At 59.2% G+C, this 13,204-nt stretch overlaps 9 protein-coding genes across 10 annotated transcripts; 5 read left to right on the top strand and 4 right to left on the bottom strand.

Moving 5' to 3' along the window:
* Window positions 1–152: 152 nt before the first annotated feature.
* Window positions 153–1,255, top strand: SDRG_05804 (hypothetical protein; the record flags this gene model as incomplete). The annotated part of the gene is made up of 4 exons (XM_008611542.1): window positions 153–198; window positions 273–351; window positions 400–805; window positions 857–1,255. The coding sequence occupies 4 exons, from the start codon at window positions 153–155 to the stop codon at window positions 1,253–1,255; spliced, it is 930 nt and encodes a 309-aa protein (XP_008609764.1).
* SDRG_05803 (hypothetical protein) lies at window positions 1,200–2,740 on the bottom strand. The gene is made up of 6 exons (XM_008611541.1): window positions 2,368–2,740; window positions 2,236–2,295; window positions 2,005–2,186; window positions 1,852–1,958; window positions 1,548–1,806; window positions 1,200–1,500 (listed from the first exon to the last, which is right to left on the bottom strand). The coding sequence occupies exons 1-6, from the start codon at window positions 2,698–2,700 to the stop codon at window positions 1,290–1,292; spliced, it is 1,152 nt and encodes a 383-aa protein (XP_008609763.1). The 5' UTR covers window positions 2,701–2,740; the 3' UTR covers window positions 1,200–1,289.
* Window positions 2,741–3,675: 935 nt separating this feature from the next.
* On the top strand, window positions 3,676–5,360 carry SDRG_05802 (hypothetical protein). The gene is made up of 4 exons (XM_008611540.1): window positions 3,676–4,383; window positions 4,435–4,644; window positions 4,686–4,894; window positions 4,939–5,360. Exons 1-4 carry the CDS (start codon window positions 3,886–3,888, stop codon window positions 5,141–5,143), a joined length of 1,122 nt encoding a protein of 373 aa, XP_008609762.1. The 5' UTR covers window positions 3,676–3,885; the 3' UTR covers window positions 5,144–5,360.
* SDRG_05801 (hypothetical protein) lies at window positions 5,323–6,829 on the bottom strand. Its single transcript, XM_008611539.1, has one exon. It carries the CDS (start codon window positions 6,747–6,749, stop codon window positions 5,403–5,405), a length of 1,347 nt encoding a protein of 448 aa, XP_008609761.1. The 5' UTR covers window positions 6,750–6,829; the 3' UTR covers window positions 5,323–5,402.
* A 503-nt stretch (window positions 6,830–7,332) lies between these two features.
* SDRG_05800 (hypothetical protein) lies at window positions 7,333–7,824 on the top strand (the record flags this gene model as incomplete). Its single annotated transcript, XM_008611538.1, has 1 exon — window positions 7,333–7,824. One exon carries the CDS (start codon window positions 7,333–7,335, stop codon window positions 7,822–7,824), a length of 492 nt encoding a protein of 163 aa, XP_008609760.1.
* On the bottom strand, window positions 7,808–8,730 carry SDRG_05799 (hypothetical protein). Its single transcript, XM_008611537.1, has 6 exons — window positions 8,444–8,730; window positions 8,356–8,399; window positions 8,250–8,309; window positions 8,125–8,207; window positions 8,022–8,075; window positions 7,808–7,973 (listed from the first exon to the last, which is right to left on the bottom strand). The coding sequence occupies exons 1-6, from the start codon at window positions 8,695–8,697 to the stop codon at window positions 7,836–7,838; spliced, it is 633 nt and encodes a 210-aa protein (XP_008609759.1). The 5' UTR covers window positions 8,698–8,730; the 3' UTR covers window positions 7,808–7,835.
* Window positions 8,731–8,778: 48 nt separating this feature from the next.
* Window positions 8,779–9,711, bottom strand: SDRG_05798. Of its 2 annotated transcripts, XM_008611535.1 has the most exons (5): window positions 9,556–9,711; window positions 9,467–9,510; window positions 9,322–9,423; window positions 8,942–9,269; window positions 8,779–8,890 (listed from the first exon to the last, which is right to left on the bottom strand). In XM_008611535.1, the coding sequence occupies exons 1-4, from the start codon at window positions 9,671–9,673 to the stop codon at window positions 8,943–8,945; spliced, it is 591 nt and encodes a 196-aa protein (XP_008609757.1). In that variant the 5' UTR covers window positions 9,674–9,711; the 3' UTR covers window positions 8,779–8,890; window position 8,942. The 2 variants fall into 2 exon arrangements, with proteins under 2 accessions (XP_008609757.1, XP_008609758.1); XM_008611536.1 differs by having other exon boundaries at window positions 8,779–9,269.
* A 944-nt stretch (window positions 9,712–10,655) lies between these two features.
* SDRG_05797 (hypothetical protein) lies at window positions 10,656–12,331 on the top strand. The gene has a single exon (XM_008611534.1). It carries the CDS (start codon window positions 10,661–10,663, stop codon window positions 12,245–12,247), a length of 1,587 nt encoding a protein of 528 aa, XP_008609756.1. The 5' UTR covers window positions 10,656–10,660; the 3' UTR covers window positions 12,248–12,331.
* A 132-nt stretch (window positions 12,332–12,463) lies between these two features.
* On the top strand, window positions 12,464–13,204 carry SDRG_05796 (ADP-ribosylation factor-like 6; the record flags this gene model as incomplete). Its single annotated transcript, XM_008611533.1, has 5 exons — window positions 12,464–12,682; window positions 12,729–12,773; window positions 12,817–12,945; window positions 12,988–13,073; window positions 13,117–13,204. The coding sequence occupies 5 exons, from the start codon at window positions 12,464–12,466 to the stop codon at window positions 13,202–13,204; spliced, it is 567 nt and encodes a 188-aa protein (XP_008609755.1).

Raw genomic sequence — 13,204 nt, 5'->3', positions numbered from 1 at the left:
GGCTTGGTCTAGTCCAAGCTTGGATCGCCGAATGTACACTATTGTTGCTGCTGAGTCCCGACAGAATTTCGCGTACTATATACGGCAATTAGCAGTGCTATCCGGATACTCCAACCAGCAACTCCACCTCATAATAACCAGCGGCAGGCAGGATGAGCAAGAACCGCATGGGCACCGCGAAGGAGCGCAGCGTCTTTGGTACGTCCGTGGCCGTGCATGCCCATGGACCTTCGCCATAGCGCTGGCTCATTCTCGTATGTGCGCTCGTGTAGTCGGCAACATCCCGTACGATGTGACCGAGGAGATGCTGCGCGAGATTTTCTCCGAGGCCGGGCCCGTCGTCAACTTTCGGTGCGTGCGCTTCGCTCTAGCGGCGCTCTCTACATAGAGTGTCTTTAGGCTCGTCACGGACCGCGAGTCGGGCAAGCCCAAGGGCTACGGCTTTTGCGAGTACAACGACGGCGCGACGGCGCTCAGCGCGATGCGCAACTTGAATGGCTACGAGATCAACGGCCGCAACCTGCGCGTGGACTTTGCGGATGGCGGCGAGCGCCAAGGCACGGACCGCGACCGCCAGAGCGGCGTGACGGGCGAAGCCATCATCAAGAGCATCGAGGCCGCGGTTGCCGCGCAGGGCCGCGTGCCCATCTACGACATGCTCGTGGCCTTTCGCGAGTACGCCCGCGCCAAGCCCGAGATGACCAAGACGCTGCTCAACGCCAACCCGGTGCTCGCCCACGCGATCATCGAGTCGTACAAGGCGCTCAACATCCAGCTCATGAAGACGCCCGCGACCCCGTTTTCGGTATGTCGACTCGTCCTTCTCCCTCCTCGGCTCACAGCGTACAATGCGCAGGGTGGGCCCGCGCCGACCGGAGGACTTCTCTCGAGCCGCTCCCGGGGACCACCGTCCGGCGGTATCCTCGGTCTTGCACCGCCCGTGCAAAGCATGCCGCCGCCCATGGGCATGGCCTCGTCGCGTGACCCCCGCGACGTGCGTGGTGATCCGCGTGGCGATCCGCGTGGCGATCCGCGTGGCGACCCGCGTGGCGACCCGCGTCGGCGTGCGGACCCGCGTCTCAAGCGCGACGCAGTTGGCTTTGGCGCGCCCGAGCCCAAGCGCCAGAAAGGCGACGAGTTTCTCAATTTGCCGCCGGGCATGAGCCAGGAGCAGCTCGCGATGCTGCCGCCGAACGAGCGGCAAATGCTTCTGAGTTATATGGAGCAAGCGGGGCTGCAGTTCCCGCAGCAGTAGGTTATATAATAATGTATATAGCATTGCTGGTGTCTTAGTGCTTGGCCTTCTTTTGACGCGCGACGGCCTTGAGGTAGTAGCAGCGGTAGTACACATAGAGGAAGAGTGCGAGGAGGCAGCCGCCAACCGCGAGGAGCCACTGCACATAGTCCATCTCGGTCGGGAGGCTGCACGTCGTCACGTGCACGTTGAGCGGGTTCTCGCGGTCGTTCTGCCCCGAATGGTGCACGAGCGCAATGGCAAAGCTAGCAGCACGAGCGTTCTTTCAATCTATCAAGTAGTTTGCAGCTACCTCGGGTCGGGTCGCTGGCCCCATGTAAACGTCGGCACTGTGTACTCTGGGATCGTCTTGACGGCGCCCGTGGCGGCCATGGCGTGGTAGTGGTGGTAGTAACACACCGAGTGCGTATGCGCCGAGAAGATGTAGTCGGGCTCGAGCGTCTGCAGAATGCGCTGCGAGAGCCCCTTGGAGAGCACGTGGTCCTGCTCCACGTATGGAAAAGCCGGGTCTTCGTACGTGTAGTGCGCCCGCTCCTTCGTGCGCAAATGCCCTACGCGTGCAAGTTCGTACGAGGCCCTAGAGCGAAGCGAAGTACCGCATTTGAGATCGTTGGGGCGGTAGAACGGAATATGCGTGAGCACGACGAGTGGCCGCTTGATGTGCTCGGGCGACTTGCGCTGCGTCTCGATCTGGTTGAGAAGACTATTATTGAGATTGAGATCGTCGAGGTGGAGGACAAAGCAAGTACGCGTGGGCGCCGTGGTACACTTGGTGGTCCAACACGTTTGTCTCGAGCGCCATTGTGTTGAGCACGATGAAGTCAATGTCGTTGAGCGTCACGAGGCGGTTGGCAGGCCCAAAGCCAAGCTCGTGGCGGCGCACGAGCGCCTGCGTCATGCCCGGACCGTACGCAGCATCGTGGTTCCCGAGCTACATCAAGCCCATGTCGATGTGAGGTAGATCGATGCAATGGACGTACGACGAAGAGCGTCTCGGTCTTGATCGGGCCAAACACTTGGAAGAAGCGCGCGGTGTATTCCTACGCATGCGATATGGGTACATGCACCGTGGCATGGCGGCCGTCGTGCGACCGGAAACGAATGGACGCTACCTTGTAGTCGGTGTCGGACGTCGCAGCCGTGCCCTCGTCGAGCTGGTCGCCGAGCACAAGGACGGCGTGTGGCTGCAGCGCAGCAAAGGCCGCTTGGAACGAGAGGTACGCCTGCCAGTCGATCCACGCCTGCTCAATCCAGTAGCGCCGGCGGTGGCCCAGCACGTGCACGTCGCCGATGATGAGCAGCTTGAGCGCCGCCTCCGAGGCCTCGGTGGACGGCGCGGTGCAGTGGCGGATGCTTGACGAGAAGTAGAGCGCCGAGCCTTCCCACAGCACAAAGGTCACGGACGCCAGCGCGCCGAGCGTGAGGTACACGCCTTCCTTCGTCATCGTCTTCAAGTGCGAGCCCAGCTGGTGCTGCAGCGACAAGGGAAATACCCAGCCGGAGAGGGTTAATCGTCAGAACGCATACGTTGGTCTGCATTCGCTTTTGCAAGTTTTACGCGTCAAATCCGATTAACCCATTTGTCGCAAGCGATCGACCACCTGCGTTTCAAGAGTGGGACCCCGAAGCTTTGTGAGGGCATCACACATTTCACACCGTGATGGAAGTGTGATTCGGTGTGATTTCACGCAGCTCCATGTGGAGCCGCGGTACTAAACTAGCGAGTGTCTATTGTTGTCCGTTGCTGATATCCGTGAACGAGTGGCAGTGAAATGTGCACCGATGCAAACCCACCCAGCCGTTGCGCCAAGAATCGTGGCCGTGTCTTGTCTGTAGTACGTCGAGTCGCAGGCGCTGCCTGTCATTCTACGAGGTCTGCGTGCGCGAGGAAGCGAAGGTGCCAACGACACCTCGCACTACACTCGCACTGGGACTTGACGGGTAATAACATTGGTGTAAACCAAGAACTTTACCGCATTCGCATGTCGAGGCTTGGATGACGTTTGATGCTCCGAATGGGCCGTGGTGCCGCGGTGCTGTGGGACGACTTTCATGGGCGCATCATCCAGCTGTGTGACTCACTCGCAGTAGCTATTCTCAGCCGGCCACGTGCATCATCGGCAGTTCTTCACCCGCAGCTGAGAACTGAGATGGCATTGGGGCTTTGCATGCTCGTAGCAGCGCGACGAGCTGAATGTGCCGACCCAGCTCGTCGGAATAGCCTGCTCTTGCACGGGTGGCAGTGAGCGCAGTACAGTATTGGGTACTCTGGTCGCACCAGCTTGGAGTACCTTCAGTGTCCGATGCACCTGAATCAGATCTGGGCGACGTGATGGGACTGGCCAAGCTTTCTTGCCTGTGCAGCATCGCTCCGTAGCAGTGAGTGACTGGACTTGCTTGGCGTTGCTGTAACCCAAGAGCCCTCGGCTCGCACTGATACTGTTGGCACTGCGTCTCGGATCGCGTGAACAATGTTCTACGTCGCTGTTGTGTGGCGGTACGCCGTGTGAAATGTGAGAAACGCTCTGTATTTTTCACGGTGGTACTTCCCAGATGGCACTTCGTTTTCATAGGTCCCCCTATGGTTGGAACTGCACATTGGTCGGCTCGGTCAGTTCACAAGATCAAGGATGGCGACGAGGCAGGCGCCGGGGAGCGCCACCAGCAGCAAGGCGCCGACCGAAGACGACCGCGAGAAGGAGTCGACCGTGTGGTCGAGCGACGGCGAGAAGGAAGACAAAACGCTGAGCGAGGACAAGAAGACGCGCCGCCGGGCGCAGATTGCCAAGTCGGCGCGGAAGCACCGGATCCGCCAAAAGCAAGAGCTGATCGGTCTCCGGAACCAAGTGCAAGAGCTCACGGAGGCCTTGGCTAAGGCGCGGCGCGGTCCGTCGGCCCACCGCGGTGTCGTCCAGAAGACGGGCTCGATCGAGATTGCGCTCGGTGCGGCCGAGATGGAAATGAGCCACTCGCTCCGAGGGCTCTGGCTCAACGCGCCGCTGCAGGTCGACACAGGCCCCGGCCCAAACGTGTACCACCCGTTCCATCACCTCGGTGTCGACCCCGTCAAGCGCATCGCGATGCTTTCGGAGATCGCGCGTCCGGGCCCGGCCCGTATGTACACCCAGGTACGCTTGTGTAGCTCGTGGACGGCTCACTGAGAAGAGACGATGACGTAGGTCATGGAGGACACACGTTCAATCCCGTCCTTCCCGCCGTACGTGGATGTGCGCATGACGAGCATGGGTGAGAACGTCAGCATCAAGTTTTGCCGCGTCTGCGAGATCACGAGCTTTGACCACCGCACGGTCTCGGAGGTGTTCTGGGACATCTTTTGGGGCTTTGACGCCCAAGGGGTCGTGGACAACCCCGGCCTGTGTCGCCGCAAGGTACACCAAGTATTACTGCTATGAGGTGACCATGCTCGTAGCTCCTCATGCAAGTCGACAGCAACACGCACTACGAACACATTGCGTACACGGTGCCCAACATGCCCGAGGTGCGGCTCGAGTCGCTGGACGTTGTGACGCGGCTGCATCACCCGCAGTACTCGATCTTTACGTGGGAGTCGGTGGACCGCGACGATCTCGTGCCGTCGCCCTCGGACCCCCACACCATTCGGCGCGAAGAAGTCGGCGGGTACCTCTCTGCTTCAACCAACGATTTTAACTTCTCTGGTTTAGGGTGCTCTTTCAGACCGAGACGGACGCCGATGGCTGCATTCGGACGGTGCTGCGGACGGTCATCTACTCGCGGCCCTTTGTGCGGACGCTGCCCAAGATCTTTGGCGATATGAACGAACCGTTCGCGCACATGTACTGCCGCCTCAACGTCATCGCCGAGGAGCAAGTGTCGCGCCACCTGCTCCAAAAGTTTATGACGAGTTGAGATTATACATACACCAATAGTCGTGACGAGTATCGAGTACATTCTAGTCGACTAGACCAGTCAATTGTTCGACTGGCCGCCACGGTATACTACGTTGCAACGTCTACGGTACGTGGGCGTACTACACACGTCGCTACATTTTGGTGGCGACAAAGACATTGTGAGAGCACACATTGCGTCTACACCACGAAGTACATTTATTGTCTTATTCGTCCTACTTGGCACGCGTTGTCGTTTGCCGAGTCGTACCACGGGTCGCTTAGAGACCGAGCCAGTGGTTGTTGCTGATACCCCACCCAAACGTCGAGCCGCTCGAGATGCCGAGGAAGAGGAACATGACCATGAGCGCCGCAGCAGCTTCGCGGTCTTCCTGCGGCACCAGAAGCGGACCCATGCCCATCGTAACCGTCGAGAAGAGCCCCCCCGTGACGCCCAAGAGCAAGTAGAGCACCAGCAAAAATGCGTACGCGCCCCACTGCGAGTCCCCAAATGCATACAGCGAGTTGGTGGATGCTGTCATCAGCAGGAGCGGCAGCCACACCCACCGGCAGAACGAAAAGACAAAGCAGAACCGCATCGAGAAGAACTTGATCGCGGCCTTTGTCGAGGCGAGACGACCGATGAGATCACCGACGTTGAACGGACCGACGACACCCGGCGAGATGATCCACGGGGCACCCGGCGACGACGTGACCGACTTGAGCTTGAACGTCGACGAGATACCGATACCCGGGAAGATCGCCAAACTGCAGAAGAAGAGCATAAACTGCGCAACCATGGGCACCACAATGACCTTGCCGACGCGGAAGAACTTGGACCAGAGCTGCGGCAGCGACACTTCGCCGTTCTTGACGTGGTCGGTCGCCGCGCGGTCGAGGAGGTAGCGCACGCACGGGATCTTCTCAAGGCGGTGGTAGACAATGATGGCACCGACCGAGATGAGAAACAAAAGCACCATAAAGATGAAGAACGAGAGCTTGACGCTGCTGGCCGGGTCCGTGTCGTGGATACCACCAACCGCCAAGTGGATGAGCGCAGCCAACACGACGTTGAGGACACCGGCCGCGACGTTGCCGACCTGGATCGCGTTCGTAAAGTGCGCATCCGGGAAGAGCGATGCGACTGCATAGAACGTCGGTTCGGTGAGCGACTGGGCCGCACCGACGCAGCCAAAGCAGATCAAGACCATGGTGGCACCCGCCGTCTGGCTCATGTCAAGGTAGCCTTGCACGATGATGAGGATGCAGCAGAGACCAAAGACAAAGTAGCCGATGATGACGCGCTTCATGTTGCCGAGCGAGCGGTCGAGACCAAACCACATCTGGATGATGTGACCGAGCGTGAGCGGCCACGTCAAGACAGGAGTCGTCAAGAAGGCAAACTTGACGTCCGGGAAGGTGCTGGCGTAGTAGTCTTGGGCCGTCAAGCACGAGTAGTAGGCCCACATGGCCGAGCCCTCGAGGAAGAGCAGCGACCAGTAGATGACGTTGCGGTACTCCTTGATCTGGTCGAGGACATCCGCAGGGAGGCTGTTGTCGAGGCCCTCGTCCTGGAGGCGCTTCTCCTTGATATCGATGGCTTCGTGGTAGCTACCGGTTGCGTCCATGACGGAACGGAGCGGCAGCAGCAGGCAAATAGAAAAGTGAGCAAACTGATGCACGCCGCTCAAACTCCGGAGGTAGCATCATCCCATCCACATATTCCAGACCGCTTCGTTGCCCGCGACAACTGGGTCATGTAACGGCGCTCCCAAGATTGCGCTGAGATACCGAAGCGTTTTCGGTGGACCGCACGAAGCCAAGCTGAGACAAAGGGTGCTTACCGCACCGCGTACGGCTGCGAGGGACGTTCCTAACGAGTCAATTTGCCTCTTGAGGGGATGCGCACCTCGTAGCAAGGTGCTCGACTACGAAACAAAACATCCAAGTCCGAGGGTCGATACAATTTTTGCTCTCGCTCAACTACGACGTACGCCTCCCACGTAGCTCTTCCACGTACGCGTCGGATCGACTGCCTTCTATCGGCTCATCAACGTCCCACGCGTCGACGCGATCGAGGCTGCGATGCAGAGCCATCGTGGTGCCATGTTGAAGTGTTGAAGCATTCATCATCCGGATACCTTTATCCGGTAGAACATTTGGGCCAATCAGCGACAAACGCCTGGGGTGGCCATAAACTTCCAAGCAACCATGGTGCTCTTCGTGCTGTACGTCAAGGCGGACCTTGAGAACGTCGGGTCGATCGAGGCGCCGGCGCTCCACCGCTGGTGCTTGGACATCAAGGAGCCGACGGGCGATGAGACCCGCGAGGGCATCTGGGTCTCGGACGAAGAAGAGCTCGAGGTCTCGGGCAGCCGCGGCACGGCGCACTTCCTCATGAAGTGGCCGGGCGCCAAGAAGGAGAGCCAGCTCACGGTCGTGCGCGACATCAAGAAGCTCACGCGCGCCATCTCTGCCAACGACTCGGGCGAGTACGTGCCGCTCGTGGGCTTTGAGTGCCGCGGCATCGAGCCCGTTAGCTGGAGCCCCGAAGACGGTTACAAAATCACGTGCGCCGACAGCGGCACGGTCTTTGAGAACGTCAACCTCTCGGAGGACTGGGCCGAGTACGACGAAGAGGGCGACCAGTCCGTCGGCGTCTACGCCGTCGAGCACAAGTTCGAGGTGCGTCGGGAAAAGTAATTTGCAACAAATTAATTCGCGGCCGCCGTGATACCGCCGTTCCCGTCGAGCTCGTCTTGGTTCTCCTTCTCTTCAAGCTCCTTCTGGACCTCTTGGAAGACGTCGCGGAGGAGTGAGTCGAAATCCCATGCCTCGTCTTCCTCAATGACCTAGCAGCCATGGATAAAACATGGAAGGGATATGGTGGGAAGGCGGACCGCGCGTTGGGGGCAGAGAAAGCTCGTCAGCAGCTGCAGGTCAATGCTACCTGTCTACATCCACAGCGATTGGCATTCGATACGAACAGACGCAGCGTCGTACGCTCGGCAGCGCGTACTTGACGTCGCGCTCGAGCTCCTTGAGCGACTGCACAATGCGCGCCGTATTGCGCGGCGCCTCGGCAACTAGGTGGGATCGTCAAGCGACATCGCAGCCGTGGCGTCTACTCTGCGTCGTAATATCAGGTTCGCGTTCCTCTTCTTCTAAGTCTGGGATCTCGACGAGCTCTGTTCGGGGCCGTGAGTGTCGATGAAAGCCATCAGTCGCTTGTACCTGTCGTCTCGCCATCGTCGTCAAAGTGGCGGTTCTTGGGCTTCCTGCACATGTGCTTGAAGAGGGTCAGGACACTCGCAGCACGTACGACGCTTCGCCTTGCTTTTCGTCCTTTCGCCGACGACCGCGCTTCGTCTCGGAGGGCTCTTGTTCGCCGCTGGCCGTCGAGGCTGCGGCCTCGCCACCCTCGACACCCCACCCGCTCATGCGCTTGGTGATGACCGGCTTGTCGTCTGCGTTCACATCCTGCATGTGCAGATCCATATCGTTCGCCTCTTTATCGTCGGCCGTGTGCTTGGACATGCGTCGGCTGCGCGTTCCCTTGGCCTCCGCGTCGCCCATCTCTTGTCGCGATCTTGCTGACGGGGCCGAAACGTCAAATGGATCTTCCGGTTAATTGGCAGAAGGTGCAGCATCGCACAGCGAGGTCTGCAGATGAGGCAGCGGAGCGTACAGCTTATCGATACAAGATCAACCATTCATTTTCGTTTAGACCTTGGGGCGCTTGCCGCATCGGAGGGCGTCCTCCGCTCGGCTTGGAGCTCTCAGCATAAATAATAGTACAAACACCGGGACGGGCACGTACTTCACGTGACCTGCCGCAGCGGGATACGGCTTTTGTTCCGTGCCAACGTTGACGGCAGCGATGGCGGCGCCGGCTGGAATCGCTTGCGCGGAATAGTGAGTTCCATGGCGCGCGGGCGCTTTGCCGTGCTGGATGCTGACGCGAGCTGCGTTGGTCGTAGCAGCGAGGATGCGGCCGCCAGCTGTGTGGGGCGAACAAGTTTGCTCGCAAGTGGTCGCGGCGCGGTGGGCCGATCGTCCTTCTTCGGGTATCGAGCGACCGCCGGGGACAGGCGTGGAATTCGTGTCTTGGCGGTCTGAAATGGCACCATGAGGTCTCTGTCGTCGTCCTACCGACATGCAAGCTTTTCAGGTCGATGATTCCCATGTACACGCACGTACATCCATGGCCAGAAGCGTCGAGTGTGTCGCATCGGGCGCGCAATCGGCAAACTGTTCCTGGAAGATCTCAAGCGTGCATCGACGCGCGCGCTTCTTCTCGAGCTACACACGTGCTGAAGCCGTGGCATCAATGGCGTCCATGTACCTCGTTCCGGAGGTGGTATCGTGCCAAGCTGAGGTTCTTCATGCCTGCGATCCATTATGAGTCGTCATCGTCGGTGCCAGAGCATGTACCTTTGGCGGATGGCGGAGACATGGGGAAGTCCATGGCGGCGAAGGCTTCCTGGGCGTTGTACGGGTTCCCGAAGAGGTCTTCGTTCACGTCTTCCATCTCCCAGTCGAACATCGTCATCGATCGCCCCGTCGTCTCCTTCGCGGCCCCAAAACGGCAAATGCCAAATTTGAATATTTAAAATTATATTGCTTGGGAGAGAGCCAGTATCCGGACCATCCGGATGAAGCGCGCCATATTCGATTTTGAGACGACCGCGTTGGCATCTCGAGGCCCTTGCTCACGACCACATGACCCTCTCGGAACCATTGCGTTTCGTGTGCATAGCAGGCGTCGCGCTCGCTGCTTACGACGTGGAGGCGTGCGCATCATGCATCGTACTTCACGCTCAAGGAGAGCCGCAAGCAGCCACGCACACCGGCCCAAAGCAATATATTCCTCCGCACAGGCTTTGTACTCGCAAGCCTGCTGGTCTTTTGACTGACAACGTCAGGCATGAAAAGAGAGTGCATTTGAGTGTCAAGCTCGACATGCATCAGGCTTTGGAGGTCGGTTCTTTGAAGTGGCAAGTCAACAAATCTCAGGTTGCTTGAACGAGGCCTTTCGGCTAACCACACACCAAGGACCGATGCGAGAGCAATTGCGCGGGCTGTATGTCCATGTTGCTCGACAAGTTTCTTTGCCGCAAGCTGCATTGGTGACGAAGCGACGTCGGTAGGTGGCATCAAATTTGGAAAGTGGGCCTTTCTTTGAGCAAATTGAATATATGTGTGTTGCGTGTTCATACGAGTTGATTGTCTGCGGTAGGAACCCCGTTCTGCACATCAGCGTGTTGGGATTGAGTGTATAATACTTGTATTTATCGGTAGATATTTCGTGATGTACGAGAGTAGAAAAGTCGGGCAGAAAATTCGAGTCCCATGCGAGGCGTCAAAGAAGAGAGAGCTTGCTGGTGTATTGTGCTGTGGTATGTGCGTGGCCAAGGGCAACTGTGATGGAAAGGCGTCGACCGTGGGTTCTACCATATCGTTGTACATACTGAAGAAACCTCTTGTCTTTACGACGACGAACGCGATGGATCCGTGCGCCACAACTGGACTTTGCTCGATGAGTCGACCACGCTGGAACGCATCAACCAAGCCCACGCCGGGTTCCATGCTCTCACAATCCTCGGCAGCGCGCATCTCGTCGTCGACCTCGCGCCAAAATCGCCACGACCTGCGTCTCAAGGACCAGCAACTGCACGAGCTCCAAGAGAAGTTCGATATGCTCGAAGCGCGGCATACGGCCCAAGTCGCAGCGCTGGCAACGGAGCACGCGGCGAGCTTGTTCCGCGTGCGCACCGAGGCCGCCGAGGCGCAAAAGACGTTGGAAGCCGCCCACCGCGAGCGACTGGACGCACAAGTGCAGCGCGTGGCCGCCCAAGTCAGCGTGCTAACATTAGAGCTCGCATCCGTGCGGTCAACCCTCGACGACGCCACGCTCGCGTCCGAAGCCCGGGCGTTCGAAGCACTCCACGCGCTTCAAAACCAGCTGGCAGAAGATCGCACTGAAGTCGAAGCCAACAAGCAGTTAGCGGAAGGCAAGACAGGCGACGACGTTGCCCGCCTCGAGCGGGAGCTCGCAGATGCCCGCGCTGCCGTACAAGCCGCGCGAGTCGACGCTACGGAGAGCGCAAACGCCATGCGCCGAGCACTCGAGCAAATCACACGCCTTCAATCCGAGCTGGCTGAAGCCGACGCTGCAGTCCAGACCGCTCGAGACGCCGCCGACGCCCAAGCCCTTGTTGCCAAGAGAGCCCTCGACGACTCACAGCTCAAGGGCGAGGCCTTGGACCGAGCGCTGGCACAAAACGAGCAGCTTCAGCTCGACATCGCCGTTGCGCTCGCTGCCACAAAGGTGGCGCAGGAAGACGCCAAAGACAAGGCCACGCTGGCGAGACGTGCTCGGGATGAGATTGCGTTGCTTAAACAAGCCCTCACCCAAGCAGGCGCGGCGGCAAAGGAGGCGCAAGACCAGGCCTTGGCCACGGCTGAGGCAGCGAAGCGCGACACTGCCGACGAGGTGCAACGTGCTTACACCCGCATTGCGCTGCTCGAGGCCGACCTGGCTCACGCCCACACCGCCACCGAGGCAGCCAACGGCACCCGCGCGACCGAGCTCCAAGCCGCCGTCGAGGCCATGGCGTCCGAGAAGGTTGCGTTTATGCAGTCCAAGCTCGCACTTGCCGAGCGTACGATGGACGACCTGACGGCATCGCAACGCCGCGCGGCCGACCAAGTAGCCACCAAGCTAAACGCACTCAACCGGCAGCTGGCCCACGACGTCGCGCAACAAGAAGCCGCTTGTGATCAGATTCAAGCGCTTGAGGCAGCATTGGCACACGCCGTCGCCAAGACCGACGCACTGGAGACGCAGCTCGGCGATGCAACGTCGGACCTCATCGCCTTGCGCTTTGACGTGCATGAGCTGCGGAAAGCTCGCGTCGCCGAGCTTTCGACGGCGATCGAGACCTACGACGACGCGGCGCGCACGATCCAAGGCGTTGTGGATGCAGCCATTGACGAGGTCAGCCATCGCGGCTTCTGCCGGCCATCCAAGGTGCACGAACGAAAGTGGGTGCTCCATCAAGCGCTTCTCGTCGCGTCCAAGGCGCTGTCCGTGACCACGGTCGGTTTGCGCCAGCTTCACTAACAACTGCACACTATTATCTTATCCTCACTGCACGTCAGTCTATTCCATGTAAACTTATTAACTTAACTCTTGTTCGTGCTGTCTTGTGCTGGGGCATAGAACGCGTCGGTGTTGGTTGAGACGCCAGTCGCATCCGGATTCTATCCGGCGCCGGTTACGGTTCTATATCGAGGCGAGCAACCGCAGGTGCCAATCGTCGACAGCACAAGCAATAGCATGGGCCTCTTCAAGGAGCTGGCGTCGGCCTTGGGCATGAAGAAGACGGTCGTCCGCATCTTGGTCGTCGGCCTCGACAACAGCGGCAAGACGACGCTCGTGAACCATCTCAAGCCGCGCAAGAGCCAAGCGACCGAGGTTGTGCCCACGGTCGGGTTTCAAGTCGAAGAGTTCACCAAGTACAATCTGAGCTTTACGGTCTTTGACATGTCGGGCCAGGTCTTTGTCGTCGTCGTCCAGTGCGATGGGCTCACGATGCTGGTAGAGCCGATACCGATCGCTGTGGGAGAACTACTACCAAGACGTGCAGGTAGAGCGAAATGCACGAGGCTGTTCCAGATACTATGGCGTAGGCGATCATCTTTGTCATGGACTCGACCGACACGATCCGCATGTGCGTCGTCAAGGACGAGCTCGAGCAGATCCTCGCCCACAAGGACTTAGCGCCCAAGAAAATCCCGATTCTGTTTTTTGCCAACAAGGTTAGTACCCTCCGCAGCCTGCATGGTCTCATGGAACGGCAGATGGACCTTGCGCATTCGCTGACGCCGGTCGAGTGCATGGGGCAGCTCGAGCTCGAGAAACTCTCCAACAAGACGTGGCACATCACGTACAACGCGACAGAAAGCGCGCATCGTAACCATGATTTCTAGGGCGAGCAACGCCATCACGGGGCGCGGCGTCGAAGAAGGCATCCAGTGGCTCGCGGACCAGCTCGGCAGCGCCAAGAGCCGCAAATAG

The sequence above is a fragment of the Saprolegnia diclina genome, assembly GCF_000281045.1.
Source record: "Saprolegnia diclina VS20 unplaced genomic scaffold supercont1.15, whole genome shotgun sequence".
Classification (NCBI taxonomy): Eukaryota; Oomycota; class Saprolegniomycetes; order Saprolegniales; family Saprolegniaceae; genus Saprolegnia; species Saprolegnia diclina.
Note: the sequence above shows the minus strand (reverse complement) of the source record. Positions and strands in the feature narration are given on the sequence as shown.

Excerpts from the sequence above, each read along its gene's own strand:
- SDRG_05799 (XM_008611537.1), bottom strand. The coding sequence starts at position 8,697 with ATGGGCGACGCGGAGGCCAAGGGAACGCGCAGCCGACGCATGTCCAAG. Across the intron at positions 8,076-8,124 it reads TCAAGTACGCGCTGCCGAGC|ACAGGTAGCATTGACCTGCA; the intron begins GTACGACGCTGC and ends CTGTGGATGTAG. Across the intron at positions 7,974-8,021 it reads TTCTCTGCCCCCAACGCGCG|GTCATTGAGGAAGACGAGGC; the intron begins GTCCGCCTTCCC and ends CATGGCTGCTAG.
- SDRG_05803 (XM_008611541.1), bottom strand. The coding sequence starts at position 2,700 with ATGACGAAGGAAGGCGTGTACCTCACGCTCGGCGCGCTGGCGTCCGTG. Across the intron at positions 2,187-2,235 it reads AGACCGAGACGCTCTTCGTC|CTCGGGAACCACGATGCTGC; the intron begins GTACGTCCATTG and ends GGCTTGATGTAG. Across the intron at positions 1,807-1,851 it reads CCCCAACGATCTCAAATGCG|GGCATTTGCGCACGAAGGAG; the intron begins GTACTTCGCTTC and ends TTGCACGCGTAG.
- SDRG_05801 (XM_008611539.1), bottom strand. The coding sequence starts at position 6,749 with ATGGACGCAACCGGTAGCTACCACGAAGCCATCGATATCAAGGAGAAG.
- SDRG_05797 (XM_008611534.1), top strand. The coding sequence starts at position 10,661 with ATGAGTCGACCACGCTGGAACGCATCAACCAAGCCCACGCCGGGTTCC.
- SDRG_05802 (XM_008611540.1), top strand. The coding sequence starts at position 3,886 with ATGGCGACGAGGCAGGCGCCGGGGAGCGCCACCAGCAGCAAGGCGCCG. Across the intron at positions 4,645-4,685 it reads CCGGCCTGTGTCGCCGCAAG|CTCCTCATGCAAGTCGACAG; the intron begins GTACACCAAGTA and ends CCATGCTCGTAG. Across the intron at positions 4,895-4,938 it reads CGGCGCGAAGAAGTCGGCGG|GGTGCTCTTTCAGACCGAGA; the intron begins GTACCTCTCTGC and ends TCTCTGGTTTAG.
- SDRG_05798 (XM_008611536.1), bottom strand. The coding sequence starts at position 9,673 with ATGACGATGTTCGACTGGGAGATGGAAGACGTGAACGAAGACCTCTTC. Across the intron at positions 9,511-9,555 it reads GTCTCCGCCATCCGCCAAAG|GCATGAAGAACCTCAGCTTG; the intron begins GTACATGCTCTG and ends AATGGATCGCAG. Across the intron at positions 9,270-9,321 it reads CGACGCTTCTGGCCATGGAT|GACGACGACAGAGACCTCAT; the intron begins GTACGTGCGTGT and ends GCATGTCGGTAG.